A 15,826-nucleotide genomic window follows, 5' to 3' on the forward strand; every position below is an offset into this window, starting at 1 on the left:
TCTTGACTCCTTTTTTAAAGGATAAGCTACCCAGAAAATGGCTTCACCTTTTATTGTGCAAAGCCTATGCATCATTTAAGTTTAATTCTTCATCTCTGTCCACTCTTGAAACATAGAAGTCTCATTACAATGATTACCTTGGACATAACATCTCTTGCAAGGTTAATTCATGCTTTTGATTTCCTAAAACAATGCAGAGGTTCTGAGATTTGCTTAAGTATCAAACCAACTATGAAAGGTTTAAAGCAGAATTGATTCAGAGTTGAAAAACATTTAAGTAAAAGAATGAAGGAAAGAAACATCTTTTAAATTCCTGAGAATACTTTTGAAATGACTTAAAAATTAAAATGAAAGGATTTTCTAATAGTAAAAAATTATGCATAAAATGTTACCACTACACTTAGAATATGGAGAAAACTGCTGCCTAAACTACCACAGGGAGAGAAGTTATAGTTACAGACTAAAATGAGGAAATTCAAATTTTACTATTTCTATAGTCCATGTAGATACTGCTAACTGTAATAAAAGAGTTGTTTGGTATAAAAATGTCATGTTGTGGGCTGGGGATGTGGCTCAAGTGGTAGTGCACTCGCCTGGCATGCGTGGGGCTCAGGTTCGATCCTCAGCACCACATACAAACAAAGATGTTGTGTCCACCAAAAACTAAAAAATAAATATTAAAAATTCTCTCTCTCTCTTTAAAAAAAAGTCATGTTGTGGTACTGGATTAAGGCAATAAAATATCATATCATTTTATTTAAATACTTCAAAGTCTAGAAATATAGCTTAAGGAAATAATAAAATAATTTTTGGCATATTTTGTGTCATTATTTATAAAAGTAAAAACTGAAAATAATCTGTCTAATGTTAGGGAAATGCTTGGTCAAGTAAGTACCAGTGATCCACACAGTGGATGTTTACAATTCACACTCAGGAAACACAATGACTGAAAGTGAAGGAATGCAAAAAGATATTGCACGCAAATGGAAAGCAAAAGAAAGCAGCGGCATCCATACTTATATCAGACAAAAGAGGCTGTAAGTCAAAAACTATAAAAAGAGAAAAAAATCATTATATAATAACAAAAGGGATCAATTCTCAAGAAATTATAACAATTGTAAATATATACGCACATACCACTAGAGAGCCTAAATACACAAAAACAAAAAAACAAAAAAGAGGAGACATTACAACTGACACCACAGAAATACAAAGGAATACAAGAGGTTACTATGAAGAAGCATACCCCACCAAATTGTATAGCCATGAAGAAATGGATGAATTTCTAGAAACATGCCCACCAATATTGAGTCAGGAAGGTACAGAAAATCTAAACAGAACAATAATAAGTAAAGAGATAAAATAAGTTAAAAAAAAAATCTCTCCTTTAAAGAACAGCCTGTGACTGGACGGCTTCACTGCTGAATTCGACCAAACATTTAAAGAACTAATACCAACCCATCTCAAACTCCTCCCAAAAATTGAAGAGGAGAAAAATCCTCATTTTCATTGAGGATGAAAAAAAATCCTCAACAAAACTACAAACTGAATTCCATAGCACATTAAAAAGATCATTTATCATGATCAAATGAGATTTATCCTAGGAACTCGAGGATAATTTAACATACATAAATCAATAAATGTGATATACTGTACTGACAGAATAAATACCAAAAAAAATACATGATTTTCTCAACAGATGCAGAAAAAGCTCTTGACAAAATTCAACATTTGTTCATGATAAAAAATAGGTATAGAAGAAATATATCTACACATAGATGTTGACGCTCACCACATCTATTCAACATAGTACTAGCAGTACAAGCCAGAGTAATTAGATAATAGAAGGCATCAATATAAAAAAAAAAGAAGTGAAATTATCAGTTTGCTGTTGATATGGGTGCGCACACACACATCCTTAAAACTCCACCAAAAATCTCTTAGAAATGATAAATTCAGTGAAGTTTCAGATTACAAAATCTGAATACAAAAAAGGTAGCATTTCTATATACCAGCAACAAACTAACCAACAAAGTAATTAAGAAAATAATCCTATTATAACAGCAACAAATAAAATAAAATACTTAGGAGTAAATTTAACCAAGGAGGTAGAAGACCTGTATATTAAAGACTGTAAAACATTGATGAAAGAAACTGAAGAATACACACAAAAAAATGAAACATACTGCCCATGTCCATGAATTGGAAGAATTAACATTGTTAAAATGCTCATACTATTCAAAGTAATTTACAGATTCAATGCAATTTCTATCAGAATTCCAATGTTATTTTTCACAGAGAGAGAAAAAAAACAACCCTACAATTTGTATTGGACCATAAAAGATCCCAAATAACCAAAGAAATCTTGAGCAAAAACTCCACAAAATTGGAAGAATTACACTCCCAGATTTCAAAACTATTACAAAGCTATTGTAATCAAAACAGCCTATTGTAATAAAATAGGCTTTGCTTCCTGGTAGTCATGTTCTGGGCTGCTTTTCTTCACCACATCCTTCTACCATGATGTTCTGCTAACCTTGGGCACACAGCAATGGAGTAGGCTGTCCATGGACTGAGACCTCTGAAACTGTGATGTGAACCAAATAATCTTCTTCCCCTCTAACAAACAAACAACTCCCTCCGAACACATAAAAAGCCCCTAAACAAGACCCAGCATGTTTCTAGCATAAAACAGACACAATGACCAATAAATGGGACTACAAACCCCAAAATGAATCAAAGTATTTATGGTCTCTTGATTTTCACCAAAGATATCAAGAATATACAATGAGGAAAGGCCAGTCTATCAATTAATGTTGTTGGGAAAACTGGATGTCCACATATAGGACTAAAACTTAGTCCTCTAATCTAATAGAATGAAAACAGGTCTTTATCTCACATCATATGCAAAAAAAAAAAAAAAACACTAAAATGGATAAAAGACTTAAAATGTAAGATCAAAAACTTAAAAACCATTAGAATAAAACAAACAAAACCCAGCTCTATGCCATTGATCGGGGCAATTGTTTCTTGGATAGGACTTTAAAAGCATAAGCCACAAAAGCAAAAATACACAAATGGGATTATGTCAAATTTAAATGATTTTGCATAGCAAAAGAAATAATTAACAGAGTGAATGAAGAGACAACCAAGAGATTTGGAAAAAATATTTGTAAACCATACATCTGATAAGGGGTCAATCTCCAAAATATAAAATATAAAATAGTGGGAAAATAATCTGATTAAAAGATAGCAATGGGGGCTGAGGTTAGGGATATGTGGATATAGCTCAGTTGAACAGATCTTGCCTGGCACGTATAAGGTCCTGGGTTTAATCCTCAGGACCACATTAAAAAAAGAAAAAGAAAAAAAGTAAAAAGTCTGAGGATCTAAACAGACATTTCTTAAAATAAGTGGTGCAAATGGCCAATAGATATGTGAAAAAATGTTTAACATCTCTGATCATCAGAAAAATGCAAACTAAAATCATAATGAGATATCACTTCACATCTAGAAGGATGATTATAACCAAGAAAATAAAGGATAACAAGTGCTGTCAAGGATATGGAGAACATTGCAGCATTATTTACAGTAGCCAAGATATGAAAGCAACTTAAATGTTCATCAGTAATGTGATACATACACACACACACACACACACACACACACACACACACAGTATTATGAAATACTATGTAACCTTAAAAAAGGAGAAATTCTGTCATTTGTGACAACATGAATGAAACTGGAGGACGTTATGCTAAGTGAAATAAGCTAGGCACAGAAAGACAAATACTATATGATCTTACCTATATGTGGAATCTAAAAGGTTGATCTCACATAAACAAGAGAGTAGAAAGGTGGATACCAGAAGTTGGAGAGGTGGGGTGGGGATATGGGAGAAGTGGAAAATGGAAAAAGGAGATACATTGACAAAAGGGTACAAAGTCTCTGTTAGATTGGAGGATTAAGTTATAGGGTTCTATGGCACTATATGGTGATCACAGTTAATAATAATGTATGGAATCTTTAAAAATTGCTAAAAGAACACCTTTAACTTTCTCATCATAAAAAATTTGGTAAGTGGTGAGATTACGGATATTAATTATTTGACAACAGTGAGTAAGCAGACCAAAGCATTATATAATAACCCATAAACATTATAATTGTCTACTCAAAATAAATAAACAAAAAAATAAGTAACCTTTTTAGTGACCTTAAAAGTAGGTCCAATTTAATATCAGGTGCAAAAAAAGGGATCCAAAATTACATAAGATATGAACAACTATTTAAAAATACGACTATATAAAGGAATATGTCAATATTTAAATAGTTGTTGCCAGTGAATAGTGGGACTATGGGTAGTTTCCTTGGCTTCGTATTTACCAACTTCCATATTTTTCTCATGAACATGAATTATTTTGCTAATCAAGGAAAAAGGCTCATGATACATTCAAGAATAAGTGAAAGAGTAGAAAAGATTAATATCCCTTTCTTCAACCAAGCTACAAATTTCATATGGTGTTTTAAAATGAGAAAACATGGTGAACTGTTTCTAATTTGTTCTTTCTTTCTTTTTTATTTATATATGACAGAATGCATTACAATTCTTATTTCATATATAGAGCACGATTTTTCATATCTCTGGTTGTATACATAGTATATTCACACCAATTCATGTCCTTATACCTGTACTTTGGATAATAATGATCATCACATTCCACCATCATTAATTACCCTATGCCCCCTCCCTTCCTCTCCAACCCCTCTGCCCTATCTAGAGTTCGTCTATTCCTCCCATGCTCCCTCTTCCTATCTCACTATGAATCAGCCTCCTTATATCAAAGAAAACTGTCAGCATTTGGTTTTTTGGGATTGGCTAACTTTACTTAACATTATTTCTCTAACTCCATCCATTTACCTGTAAATGCCATGATTTCATTCTCATTTATTACTGAGTAATAGTCCATTGTGTATATGTGCCACATTTTTTTAATCCATTCATCAATTGAAGGGCACCTAGGTTGGTTCCACAGTTTAGCTATTGTGAATTGTGCTGCTATAAGCACTGATATGGCTGTATCCCTGTAGTATGCTGTTTTTAAGTTCTTTGAGTATAGACCTAGGAGAGGGACAGCTGGGTCAAATGGTGGTTCCATTCCCAATTTTCCAAGAAATCTCAATCTCCATACTGCTTTCCATATTGGCTGAACGAATTTGCAGTCCCACCAGCAGTGTATATCTTTCCCCCGCATCCTTGCCAACACTTATTGTTGTTTGTATGCATAATAGCTGCCATTCTGACTGGAGTGAGATGAAATCTTAGAGTGGTTTTGATTTGCATTTCTCTTTATGCTAGTGATGATGAACATTTTTTCATGGTATTTGTTGACTGACTGTACATCATCTTCTGAGGAGTGTATATATGCTCCAAACAATGGAGAATCTACATTCATCAAACAAACTCTTCTCAAGTTCAAGAGTCAAATAGACCACAACACAATAATTTTGGGTGACTTTAATATACCTCTTTCATCATCAGATATATCTTCCAAACAAAAGCTGAACATAGAAACTATAGAACTCAATAATGCAATCAATAACTTAGACTTAACTGACATATAGAATATTCCAACCTTCAATGAGAGAATATACTTTCTTCTCAGCAGCACATGGATCCTTCTAATTTGTTTCTAACACATCTGAACATTAACTTGAAAAACAATTTGTATTGTGTTTTGTGCCCAAATATGTATTTAATCTGTAAATCTTATATTAATCCATTCTTATACTTGGCTGATGAATTTCTTGGTCCTTTATGTGTATACACAAGGACTTGGAGTACTACCTTATTCTGACTTTGCTTCTTTTCCCCTCCCATTTGTTACAGAAAAAAGGAACTAAGAAATATTGCTAAATAGCCAAATGGTTCAAGTAATTCATTCTTTCATCGCTAATAAAATATTTTTGAACTGATGAGATCAAAATAAACACAGTTCAGTTTGTACTAGGCACATACTAAGACAGGCCTTATGAATAAAGTATATATAATCTAGTGAGGAAGGCAGAAGTAAATAAGTGCTATGCACTATAATAGAAGAATGTGCAGAGACATAACTCAGTCAAATAATCAGGGATGATTTCTGGAGGAGATGGTATTATAGCAAAAGATAGACCACAATTTTATTTTAGCCTGTTCCCTACTTGTGTGTGTGTGTGTGTGTGTATTCTTATTCATTTTTCTTTTTTCTTTTTATTTTTTTAGTTATGCATGACAGCAGAATGTATTTTGACATATCATACATGCATAGAGTATAACTTCCCATTCTTGTGGTTGTATATGATGTGGAGTTACACTAGTCATGTATTCATATATGAACATAGGAAAGTTATGCCCATTCATTCTACTGTCTTTCCCATTTTTTGGTATATAATTAATACAGCATTTATTTATGGATAGTAAATAATGGCCAATCCTAGGTTGACCCAGATCCTATGATAAGAAATTTCTAATCAGAATCAGTCTACTAGTTTTCATAAAACCCTATGTTAATCCTATATTATTATTATTGTTGTTGTTATTACTATTGGTACTAGGGAATAAACACAAGGGTACTTAACCATTGAGCCACATCCCCAGCCCTTTTATTATTGATTTTTAAATTTTGAGTCAGGGTCTCCTTAAGTTGCTTACAGCCTCGTTAAATTGTTAAGGCTGGCTTTGTACCTGTGATCCTCCTACTTTAGCTTCCTAAGTCACTGAGATTACAGGTATGTGCCACTGCTCCTGGATAATCCTATAGTATTATTAATAACAGTGATTTTTTCCTTCACTCGATTAGGAATTCCTTAAGAGGAAGGAGTACCTTGATTATCATGACATCCCTACACCTAGCACAGTACCTAAAATATCAATACATAATAGAAGAATTTATTTATCCACTTAAAAAATCATTCTTTGGTTCTTTACCTTTCTTTAGTGTAATTTACAAATTTCAGAAATTTAAAACAACAAAGACTCTCTCTATATATATACACACATATTCAGTTGCCTGTAATTGTTAGTGTAGACAATGAATAACAAGATCAAAGGGGCAAGTACTAGGTGTGTTTTATTACTAGCAATTCTATAAAGTTGATAAATATTATGTTTATTTTTCACCCAAATTCACATGTTTCAGTTTCTAATTGGTACTTGGCCTTTGGGAGGTAATGAGGGTAAGATGAGTTCAAGAGGCTGGGACCATCATGACAGGATCAACATCTTTATAAGACAGGCACTTGAGTGCCTGCTCTCTTTGGCACACACAAAAAAAGAGATCAAGCGAGGACACAGTGAGATGGTGGCTGCCTACAAACCAAGGGAGAATCTTCAGAATGAAAATCTACCTTACTGATCATAGACTTCTCGGCCTCCAGAACTATGAGAAATAAATTTCTGTCATTTAAACCACTTGGTTTATGGGTATTTTATTATGGAAGCTTGAGCAAACTGATATAGATTTTAGTACCAAGAAGGGGGTGATTGTGTTTAATGGTGATAGTGATGACTGCTTGAAATGTGTAATCAGCAGTCTATTTCATTCTGGATTTCTTATTTCAAGGCATCAGATATGGCTAATAAAGTATGCTTTGATTAGATTAAGAGTTAAGCAAGTACACAGTCATTTGAATTTTAAAACCCCAATAATTAATAATAATATTAGAACAAGAATCACAAGTGATGGGAATTAAAGATTCTTCTCAAAAAAAGAGACAATGTCACTCTAGAACTCCTAGTTGGTCTAACTTACTTTGTTTTTGCCTCGTTTAATAAAGAAGGATCATCCGTGGCCAAATATACTCTTTTTTTATCCACTTGCATTCTGCGTGCGAGAAGCTGAAAATGTTCTTCAACATGCACCATGTACTCCTCAATGGGATGGAAGGCTGCTTCTGTTCCCACTTTGTCTGTGCGTCTGACATGGACTCTGGGGGAGAAATTCACATTCTGCTGATAATGTATTGATTAACTTGGTGCTTTTGGTGTACTCAATTTATATAATTTATAATGGCATTATAACAATTTAAACTGATTTTTCTTCATTTTCATAATTAGAAAAAACAAATATTAAAAAAACTCTCACATGTTTTAATATATTTGCATGGTAAACAATATAAGAGAAATTAGAAAATAAGTAAAGCTTTGGAAGAATACTTTATTATAGAGAAAGTAGTTGGTATATCAGGAATAACTGAAAGATTTCAGAGTTATACTTCATATTAGGCAGCAACATACTCACCAGCTATCCAGGAAAAAACAAAACAAAAAAACCAAAGAATTTAAATCTTAGGGTTTTTGAGACTAAAATGATGAAGAGTCACAGTTGTTATTATAGAGTATTAAAAATAGTGCTTGTCACATTCTGAAGCCATTTTTTTCTTTTCTTCATTTAATCTTGTATTATAACTGCCAGTTTATAGAATTTAAAGTTGTCTAAGGAAAACACAGACTACATGGACTTTTCCTGTAGGAAGTGGCAGGAAAACTTTTTAAGGATTTTTACTATTTTAGTTTCATGAAGTCATTCCAGCCCTTTTGATGTGTTTCTAATGTGTTTCTTTTCTGTTTTTCACTTATCAAATGTGAGCAGATACAGATCTCATCCATACCACTTATAAAAAGGCCTAAAACAGTAAAATTGGCTATACATATTTATATCAATCTGCACTGAATAATACACTGATTTCCATAGTCTTCTATCTTAGTGCTTACAAAGTAATTTTAGTGGAAATAAGAATAATAATCATATTTTGTTTTCATAATTAAGGCTCCTTAAATCTGCCCTCTAGAGCCACCCATTGATAAATCACTATCCCTATGTAGAAGAAGGAAAATGGTAGATTTCTTTCCCTGAAGTTGCAGTCTTGGGCATGCCTCAGGCCAAGCCAAAGGCCAACTCTATTATGGGGTATGGAGATTTGTTTCACTGATGTTACTCTGCCATCTTTATGACTTTCCATTCTTTTCTTTGCATGCCAGGTTATAGTCCAGATGTGGATAGGATCACAGAAACATCTATTCTGTCATCTTTTCCTTCCCACATTCTTATTTATTATTATTATTATTTTTATTTGTTCTAATTAGTTATACATGATAATAGAATGTACTTTAACACATCATACATAAATGGAGTATAACTTCTCATTGTTCTGGTTGTACATGATGTAGAATCACACTGGTCGTAAAGTTATATATGCACACAGGGAAATAGTGTCCAATTGATTTTACCATTCTTCCCTCAATGCTTCTCTTAGGAAACTGGAATTGTTCAGTGTGCTCTATAGAGATGATGTTAATGATTCCACTGATTTTTAATAAAAAGTTTCATGAGATGAAACACTATCTAATAATATTATGATTTCACTACGTATCTTCTTTTATGCCAACATTTTGAATAGGGGTTAATAATTTCTCTATAAAAGCTAAGACATGAAGGAAGATGTGAAGTGGGAAATATGAAAATAAAAACAAAGAGATCTGTAATATTAAGAGTGGAAAAAAGAGAAGCATTATAAAGCACTACTAAGCGATTTTTACTAATGTTCTAAGTGAACAAAGGAAGAATATTCTCCCTGTGCCCTAACATGAACTGTGAAACCTGTTTTTGGTGGGGCAATGAAAACTAAACTCTGAATTGTAAAGATCAAAGTAGAAGGTAAAAATATTATGTATCACTATTATATATATCACTGTTTGAGGGAAAAAAATCAGATTCTTACCCAATAACTGGATGTTTGAAGCCAAGCTTCTTGGTGGCCTCTTCTATTTCCTTTTCCAACCAAGGTTGCGGGCGGATCAAATATTTGACAAATTGAGACACCCACCACACTGCAGGATCACCATGGACTCTTACGAGTCGATCTGCAAGGTCTTCTGGTACAGCCAAGGGTAAATAAGGAGGACGCGGATGAAGACTGTCTACAATGGGGAGCTCCACCACTTGAACAACTCTGTCCTTCACTTCACCTGACAGAATATCAAAACATATCATCACCACACTATATTCCTCATTTATCTACCCTACTACAATAACTCACATGGGGTACTTTCATTTTCATAGCAACGCTCAAGAAGAATTATAGTTTTCAGTTATGAGGAGATTAAATAACTTACCTAAGGTCCCCGAACAAAAGGGACAGAGAGAAATTTCACACATAGGTTGGTCTGCTTCTTAAGTACATGACCTTTTCTGAAAATTTCTAGCATGCTATCATATTATTACCTCAAACCCCAGGTAAGAATGGTATCAGCACTCTAAGTAGATATCTGATATTCTAGATATCAGAGAATGGACACAGCCAACTGTCAAAGTTCTTTTTTCTGTTACAGTTATTTTTTAATTAGAGTTACTCAAAACTTCCAGCTTGTCATTATAGCAAATGGCTCTTGTATGACTTTCATGACAGAGCACTCTGGGAATATCTAAAGATTATAATGATAAACCAGTGTTAGCTTCAGTGTGGCCTTGGCCAGGGAGATTGCTGCCTAGGGCTTTACAATGTACTATGTCAATAGAAGAAGGGAGAAGGGTCCCCTTGTTTGTCTATAAGTAGGGTGTCTGGAGGAATCCAGAGCTTTAGTGGCAAATAGAAGCTTTCAATTTAATGTTCAGATGTGTTAGCAACAAATTAGAAGGATCCATGCTGCTGAGAAGAAAATATATTCATTCTCTCGCTGAAGGTTGGAATTATATATGTCAGTTAAGTCTAAGTTATTGATTATATTATTGAGTTCAATAGTTTCTTTGTTCTGCTTTTGTTTGGAAGATCTATCTAATGATGAAAGAGGTGTGTTAAAGTCACCCAAAATTATTGTGTTGTGGTCTATTTGACTCTTGAACTTGAAAAGAGTTTGTTTGATGAATGTAGAATGTAGAAAAAAAAATTAGATTTTAAAGTCTTTATTTCTTGGCCACAATAGACCTGTGACAATAACAATCTGTGTTGCTTGTTTACCTGGATATTAATTTAAAGTTCAAACAGTTTGGATGCAAATTTTTATATACAATGATTACTCTTATATCTGTTTTCTATACATCATCACTTACAATAGTTTGAATCTGGAATGTTCCCCAAAGACTCATGTGTTGAAGGCTCAGTCCCAATACATGCAATGTTCAGAGGTGATTTTTTTGGGGAAGTGATTGGATCACGAGGGTGCTAACCTTGTGAACAAATTAACCCCTTGATAGAGTCATGGCTGAATGGATTACTGGAGGTAATAGAAAGTTAGGAGGTAGGATCTAGAGGAAGAGTCTTTATGGGCATGCCCTTTGGGACTGTATCTTGTCTTCTGCTTCTCTTTCCTTTCCCTTTGTCTCTGTCTCTCTCTGTTTACTGGCTGCCATGAGATGAGCAGCAGCTTTCCTCCACCATGTGCTTCTATCACGATGTTTCTATTTCTTCTAGAAATTTTGACATAGCAATACAAAGCTAATACATAACTGTTATTGCTGTTCTATCAAATTTATAATGTAATGATAAGAATAAACCACAATATAATAGCCAGAACCCCTATGGTTTACATATTAAAGACCTATAATCCCAAGTACTTGAGAGGCTGAGTCAGAAAGATCACAAGTTTTATGTTAGCCTCAAGCAACTTAGTGAGACCCTATCTCAAAACTTAAAAAAAAAAAAAAAAGCCAGGCATGGTGGCAAGCACCCATAATCCCAGCATCTTGGGAGGCTGAGGTAAAGAACTGTAAATTCAAAGATGGCTTTAGTAACTTAATGAGACTCTGAGCAACTTAGAACCTGTCTCAATATATAAAATAAAAGGGCTGGGGATGTGGCTCAGTGGTTAAGGGCCTCTGGGTTCAATCTCTGGTACCAAATCAAACAAAAAGAGCTGGGGATGTATCTCAGTATGAGACCCTGGGTTCAATTTTTAGTATTACAAAAACATAGTGATAACTAGAAGACAAAGAGTTACCAGGTAGAGAGATTTCACCAACTGAATATGTACTGAGTTAAATTTTCAATAACAGAAAATATTACCCTGAACATATAAAAATTAACTCTAGTTAAGATGTTATCATTGTGTAAAAAAAAATTAGATTGTGATCACTGGACCATTAAAGAAAAAATATACTTGTAGAGAATAAACCTAGAAAATGTTTAAATTGTATTCACCAGTATGAAATAATCTGTTTGTATTTATCTCCCCTGTCCCCCATGTATATATACATAAAATAAATTAAGTGATCTGGGAATATAGTCAATAACTACATGGTTATTATAAAGTCGGCTGTGTATAACTAAGAATTAAAAACTTTTGGTTAATACTCTGTCTCTTATATGTAAAACTCATCTCAAGATTCTGAGAACAGAATCCTTAAAATATAACATTTGTTGTATGAATAAATGGTAATAAAAATTTACCATCAGTGTTGTTGTTCATCTAGGGTGCCAGCAAAGAAAAAACTGGGCCCCTTTATTAGAAGAAGAAGTATAATTAAGAGTGCAAGGAGAAAGACTGAGCTGCATTTTAAATTACGCAGTAATTACAGAGCAATAGTAACAAAAACAGCAAAGTACTGGTACCAAAACAGGTGGGTAGACCAAGGGTACAGAATAGAGGACACAGAGACCAATCCACAAAATTACAACTATCTTATATTTGACAAAGGGGCTAAAAGCATGCAATGGAGAAAGGATAGCATCTTCAACAAATGGTGCTGGGAAAACTGGAAATCCATATGCAACAAAATGAATCTGAATCCCTTTCTCTCGCCATGCACAAAAGTTAACTCAAAATGGATCAAGGAGCTTGATATCAAATCAGAGACATGGCGTCTGATAGAAGAAAAAGTTGGCTACGATCTACATACTGTGGGGTCGGGCTCCAAATTCCTTAATAGGACACCCATAGCACAAGAGGTAAAAACAAGAATCAACAAATGGGACTTACTCAAACTAAAAAGTTTTTTCTCAGCAAGAGAAACAATAAGAGAGGTAAATAGAGAGCCTACATCCTGGGAACAAATTTTTACTCCTCACACTTCAGATAGAGCCCTAATATCCAGAGTATACAAAGAACTCAAAAAATTAAACAATAAGAAAACAAATAACCCAATCAACAAATGGGCCAAGGACCTGAACACTTCTCAGAGGAGGACATACAATCAATCAACAAGTACATGAAAAAATGCTCACCATCTCTAGCAGTCAGAGAAATGCAAATCAAAACCACCCTAAGATACCATCTCACTCCAGTAAGATTGGCAGCCATTATGAAGTCAAACAACAACAAGTGCTGGCGAGGATGTGGGGAAAAGGGTACACTTGTACATTGCTGGTGGGACTGCAAATTGGTGCGGCCAATTTGGAAAGCAGTATGGAGATTCCTGGGAAAGCTGGGAATGGAACCACCATTTGACCCAGCTATTCCCCTTCTCGGACTATTCCCTAAAGACCTTAAAAGAGCGTACTATAGGGATACTGCTACATCGATGTTCATAGCAGCACAATTCACAATAGCTAGACTGTGGAACCAACCTAGATGCCCTTCAATAGATGAATGAATTAAAAAATGTGGCATTTATACACAACAGAGTATTACTTTTCACTAAAAAAATGACAAAATCATGGCATTTGCAGGGAAATGGATGGCATTAGAGCAGATTATGCTAAGTGAAGCTAGCCAATCCCTAAAAAACAAATGCCAAATGTCTTCTTTGATATAAGGAGAGCAACTAAGAACAGAGCAGGGAGGAAGAGCATGAGAAGAAGATTAACATTAAACTGGGACGAGAGGTGGGAGGGAAAGGGAGAGAGAAGGGAAACTGCATGGAAATGGAAGGAGACCCTCGTTGTTATACAAAATTACATATAAGAGGAAGTGAGGGGAAAGGGAAAAAAACAAGGAAGAGAAATGAATTACAGTAGATGGGGTAGAGAGAGAAGATGGGAGGGGAGGGGAGGGGAGAGGGTATAGTAGAGGATAGGAAGGGCAGCAGAATACAACAGACACTAGTATGGCAGTATGTAAAAACGTGGATGTGTAACCAATGTGATTCTGCAATCTGTATACGGGATAAAAATGGGAGTTCATAACCCACTTGAATCAAATGTATGAAATATGATATGTCAAGAGCTTTGTAATGTTTTGAACAACTAATAATAAAAAAATTAAAAAAATAAAGTCTATAAGAAAGCAAAATAAAATAAAATAAAATAAATTACGCAGTAATATGTCCTCTAAAGTAGGGAAAACTTGGGTACTTTCCCTGATATGGAGATGATCACAGAAGTAGTACATATATGAAGGAGAAAGAATAAAGGAGGAGGGGCAAAAGTAGTTATTTAACCCATTAGTACCAAGTTTTTAATTCTGCAAATATAAGAAACATTCAAATATTATTTCAAAGTTACCATAAGTGGTATACTTGATACATGTTGCTCATTTTAATTTTTTATAGGTGTTCCACATCTAAAATAATGGAGAAAATGGGTTGATAAATAAAGGAAGGAAACCCCTAGCCTCTTGTATAAATTCTGCTTTCTATAAGTGAGAGCAAAATAAGTAAGGCTCCCTTCCCTTTGTGACTTCTTCCTAACAAGGTTATTCTACTAAATGTTTAGTATGACTGGCTCCAAATTTCATCTGTATGAAAGTATTATCTTCTGACTAACCTAAGGCTCAACTTCCTTATAGTTAGCTCAATTGATAGCTTTCAGAAAGAAATGAAAACTACATCTTCAAGACAGAAAACTGGGAAATGATGAAGCTACCTCTATATTAAAGATATTGCAGACTGCTTAAACTTGACTGACCACAACATTGTGATTGTGGAGAGAGAGAATGTTGTAGGTGGAGCCCAAAGTTTTCTTGGACTATCTTATGACTTTAATAGACATTTCCTTTAACTTTTATATCTGACCTACCATTCTTTCAAGTAACAGATAGTCTCCACCAACCCTAAAGCTAAGAATGTTTTAACATCTGAAATCTACAGAACACAGAGTTCCCCACTTCACCATAGATTACCGACCTGACACTCCTGCCAACATGCTTACTTCATGTAAAACAGAGTTTATCATTAGCAGAATTCAGTTTATTTTTGTTGATTCTTTGTTTATTCCTTCATTACTTGTTCAAATATTTGTTGAATACTACTATGTGCCAAGTATTGTACTAGTGAGAATATACAGTGACAACACACTTCTTGCCCTCTAAATAAAAGTATTCAGGATTTCTAGTTCAAAACCCTTACCCACACTAGACTGCTTTTAGTAAAAATAAATAAATAAGCACATCACCAAGAAATACACTATCAAAATATGTTATCAAAAATACGTCAATACTCAACTGCCTAATAAAATATCAAAAAGTATTCACATTTATAAATATAAAACCGGCCTAGAATGAAAGTTTAGTTTTCTCAATAATGATATATTTCAAAAGAAAGGAAAATAACAGCACATGCTAAGTATAGAAGATCTTTTTTTTTTTTTTTTACTATATAACATTTTTAAATTCTGTTTGAATATACATTCAAAAGATTTTTAATCTGGAAGAGATCCTAGAAATAATCTTATTCAATGTTTTCTAAAATGTAGTAATTTGTGTACCACTTTTATGGTTTCTACCATATCATGTACCACTTGTACTATTCAATATTTCAAAAACTTTAACAGACCTTTTAAAAGTCAGATGAATCTATTTTATAGAAGTTAAACATGTTACTAAATTTTATATGGATACTATTGATGGAGGGCTCTGAGCTCAAGCCAGATTTCTGTTAAAAAGAGAAGATTATTAGTGAGCTTTTTTTTTTTT

At 33.9% G+C, this 15,826-nt stretch overlaps 1 protein-coding gene across 2 annotated transcripts in view; it reads right to left on the reverse strand.

Annotated features, from left to right (window-relative positions):
- Positions 1-15,826, reverse strand: part of Fut8 (fucosyltransferase 8) — a 309,903-nt gene that overhangs the window by 12,789 nt on the left and 281,288 nt on the right. For both annotated transcript variants that reach the window (XM_071607956.1, XM_027929496.3), the window contains exons 7-8: positions 9,763-10,009; positions 7,794-7,970 (exon numbers count right to left, since the gene is read on the reverse strand). In XM_071607956.1, coding sequence (XP_071464057.1) covers positions 7,794-7,970; positions 9,763-10,009 — 424 coding nt within the window. The remainder of the gene's footprint in view (positions 1-7,793; positions 7,971-9,762; positions 10,010-15,826) is intronic.

The sequence above is a fragment of the Marmota flaviventris genome, chromosome 2 (genome assembly GCF_047511675.1).
Source record: "Marmota flaviventris isolate mMarFla1 chromosome 2, mMarFla1.hap1, whole genome shotgun sequence".
Taxonomy (NCBI): Eukaryota; Metazoa; Chordata; class Mammalia; order Rodentia; family Sciuridae; genus Marmota; species Marmota flaviventris.